At 57.7% G+C, this 3,140-nt stretch overlaps 1 protein-coding gene across 3 annotated transcripts; it reads left to right on the top strand.

Annotated features, from left to right (window-relative positions):
* On the top strand, window positions 1–2,818 carry CD2BP2 (CD2 cytoplasmic tail binding protein 2). Of its 3 annotated transcripts, none has more exons than XM_032243183.1 (7): window positions 1–144; window positions 650–751; window positions 1,337–1,472; window positions 1,598–1,755; window positions 1,860–2,295; window positions 2,377–2,483; window positions 2,566–2,818. In XM_032243183.1, the coding sequence occupies exons 2-7, from the start codon at window positions 677–679 to the stop codon at window positions 2,674–2,676; spliced, it is 1,023 nt and encodes a 340-aa protein (XP_032099074.1). In that variant the 5' UTR covers window positions 1–144; window positions 650–676; the 3' UTR covers window positions 2,677–2,818. The 3 variants fall into 3 exon arrangements, with proteins under 3 accessions (XP_032099074.1, XP_032099077.1, XP_032099076.1); XM_032243186.1 differs by lacking the exon at window positions 1–144 and adding an exon at window positions 169–193; XM_032243185.1 differs by lacking the exon at window positions 1–144 and adding an exon at window positions 217–318.
* Window positions 2,819–3,140: the final 322 nt, after the last annotated feature.

The following is a 3,140-nucleotide window of genomic DNA, read 5'->3' as shown; positions in this document are numbered from 1 at the left end:
GTCCTCTAACCGGAGTGAAGCCACTTCCGGTCTCCCGGCGCCTTCCGCAGTCCTCTTCCGGGTGATGGCGGCCGGGTGCCCCGGATGTAGCCCCTGGCGCAAGCATCTCTCCTTTTTTCCACCCTACCTCCCGCGGATCCCCAGGTGAGCGCGCGAGGGTGGGACCGTCCGAATCCCCGTGGCCCTCTAATTTGTACACAGCCCGGGACAGTTGGAGCTCACCACACGGAATTGGGAGTTTGGAGCAGGGAGGAATGGGGCGGCGAGGGCGCCAGGTCCTGGGTCCGCCTGGGCCCCGCGAGCTCTGAGAGAGCCTGGGTAGGAGGCGGGAGTCAGCCCGTCGAGCCCGGTGGTACCCAGACTGTGGGGGCTGGGTTTGGGGGTGGTCACGTGGTGGAGCCTGTCTCCTTTTGGCCGGGGTCTGGGGATCCAGAGGGATCGCCCCTCCGTCCCCACCTCACTTAATTCGAGGATGCCAGACCAAGTACCAGGGGCCTTCTGGCTTCCAGCTCCCTTTCCGCCCCTGCTTTTGTGCTCCCTTCCCTCTCAAACTGTACTTGTCACCAAGAAAAATGTTTGCTGTGCCGGGAATACTCTGGCGGCGAGTCCCCTCCTCACCCTGTTCTCTTCCTCTGCATCCTTTCCTCAGCTTGAGGAACGCCTCCTCTGCCCTGTCATGCCAAAGAGGAAAGTGACCTTCCAAGGCGTGGGAGATGAAGAGGACGAGGATATTAGTGTCCCCAAGAAGAAGGTGAAGGGACCAAACTTCTTCGTGTGGGGGAAAGAGAGGAGCTAGAAGCCTGAGGAGGAAGAGAGCTGGGCAGGGCAGGGCGGGCTGGCAGAGAAAATCCTAGTTTTTCCAGGTTCTCTGTGGAATGGATTGGAAGCATCTTCAATGTGGGTCCTGAAATATTTGGGGAAGTAGGGCTGGGCGCGGTGGCCCACGCTTGTAATCCCAGCACTTTGGAAGGCCGAGGAAGGCGGATCACCTGAGGTCAGGAGTTGAAGACCAGCCTGGCTAACATGGTGAAACCCCATTTCTACTAAAAATACAAAAAATTAGCCAGGTGGTGGCAGGCACCTGTCCCAATTACTCGGGAGGCTGATGTGGGAGAATCACTTGAACACAGGAGGTGGAGGTTGCAGTGAGCTGAGATCAGCCATTGCACTCCAGCTCGGCCAACAAGAGTGAACTCTGTCTCAAAGAAAAAAAAAAATATCTGGGGAAGCAGTCGAGATCCTGAAATATTTGGGGAGTATTTGGGTCCAGATCCGGAAGTATTTGGGGAGGTAGCCAGTAACCTGCATTTCTTGACTTCCTGGCTCCTGCTCACAGCTGGTGGACCCTGTGGCTGGGTCAGGGGGTCCTGGGAGCCGCTTCAAAGGCAAACACTCTTTGGACAGCGATGAGGAAGATGATGATGATGGGGGGTCCAGCAAATATGACATCTTGGCCTCAGAGGATGTAGAAGGTGAGCTGTACCCGAGAATACACTCTACTGGAGGCTCAAGTAGAGGCCTCTGGTGGTGTGAAGTGAGGGAGGCCCGGTCTCTTTTTTTTCATCCCTAGCAAAGGACACCCCTGTCTTTGGTGCAGGTCAGGAGGCAGCCACACTCCCCAGCGAGGGGGGTGTGCGGATCACACCCTTTAACCTGCAGGAGGAGATGGAGGAAGGCCACTTTGATGCCGATGGCAACTACTTCCTGAACCGGGATGCTCAGATCCGAGACAGCTGGCTGGACAACATTGACTGGGTATGGCCCAGGGGCTGGCGTGGCTGGGGCCAGGGAGTGGCAGAGCTGCTGGTCCTGCTCCCATGGCAGTTTGTGGGAAATCACTCCCCCTCTTCCCATTACAGGTGAAGATCCGGGAGCGGCCACCTGGCCAGCGCCAGGCCTCAGACTCGGAGGAGGAGGATGGCTTGGGCCAGACCCCAATGAGTGCCCAAGCTCTCTTGGAGGGACTTTTGGAGCTCCTATTGCCTAGAGAAACAGTAGCTGGGGCACTGAGGCGTCTAGGGGCCCGAGGAGGAGGCAAAGGGAGCAGCAAGGGGCCCGGACGACCCAATTCCCCACAGCGCCTGGACCGGCTCTCTGGGTTGGCCGACCAGATGGTGGCCCGGGGCAACCTTGGCGTGTACCAGGAAACGAGGGAACGGTTGGCCATGCGGCTGAAGGGTTTGGGATGCCAGACCCTGGGAGCCCACAATCCCACACCCCCGCCCACCCTGGACATGTTCGCTGAGGAAGTGGCAGAGGGGGAACTGGAGACCCCAACCCCTACCCAGAAAGGAGGTGAGCTTGGAGGACACAGGAGGGGGCACTGGGCAGGAGGCAGAGACACTGGAGGCCAAATGGCTTTGCCTGTTACTTTAGAAGCAGAGTCACCGGGAGATGGTCTGGTGGATGTGATGTGGGAATATAAGTGGGAGAACACAGGGGATGCCGAGCTGTATGGACCCTTCACCAGCGCCCAGATGCAGGTGAGCCGCTTTCCTCCTCCTGCCTTGTCCCTGCTGCCCCAACTCCTGTCAGTCCTTCCCCAGCTCTGCCCTCTCCTTGCAGACCTGGGTGAGCGAAGGCTACTTCCCGGACGGTGTTTATTGCCGGAAGTTGGACCCCCCCGGTGGTCAGTTCTACAACTCCAAACGCATTGACTTTGACCTCTACACCTGAGCCTACTGGGGGCCCAGCTTGGTGGGCCCTTCTTTCCTGGACTTTGTGGAGGAGACCCCCAAGTGTCTCAGGCAGTGAGGAAATTGGAGGCCATTTTTCAGTCAATTTCCCTTTTCCAATAAAAGCCTTTAGTTGTGTATTAGGGCCTTGGCTGTACTGACGGCCGGAAGCCAGGGGTCTTCTCCACAGCCCCTTTGGACTCACCTTGGTCCCTGAGTGTTTGCTCCCATGAAGATCCTCCATGGAGGGGCCTGTCAGGCGTCCCGTGATCTCCGTGCCTGGACTCTGCTTGCTGTGTAAACACCCCCAACTGTGTCACTCTCTGGTTCTCTGAGGTTTCTTGTTTGATTCTCTTTAGGTCTGTGGCTTTCAGAATTTCAGATCCTTTGTCCTTGTAGCCACTAGGGAATAGAGCCCCAGAAGGGGAGCTTTTAGGACCAGAAGGACCTGGGCATCCAGAAGAC

The sequence above is a fragment of the Sapajus apella genome, unplaced genomic scaffold, assembly GCF_009761245.1.
Source record: "Sapajus apella isolate SASKATOON/1434 unplaced genomic scaffold, GSC_monkey_1.0 scaffold51, whole genome shotgun sequence".
Taxonomy (NCBI): Eukaryota; Metazoa; Chordata; class Mammalia; order Primates; family Cebidae; genus Sapajus; species Sapajus apella.
The sequence above is the reverse complement of the archived record's forward strand: the minus strand, read 5'-3'. Positions and strand labels throughout refer to the sequence as shown.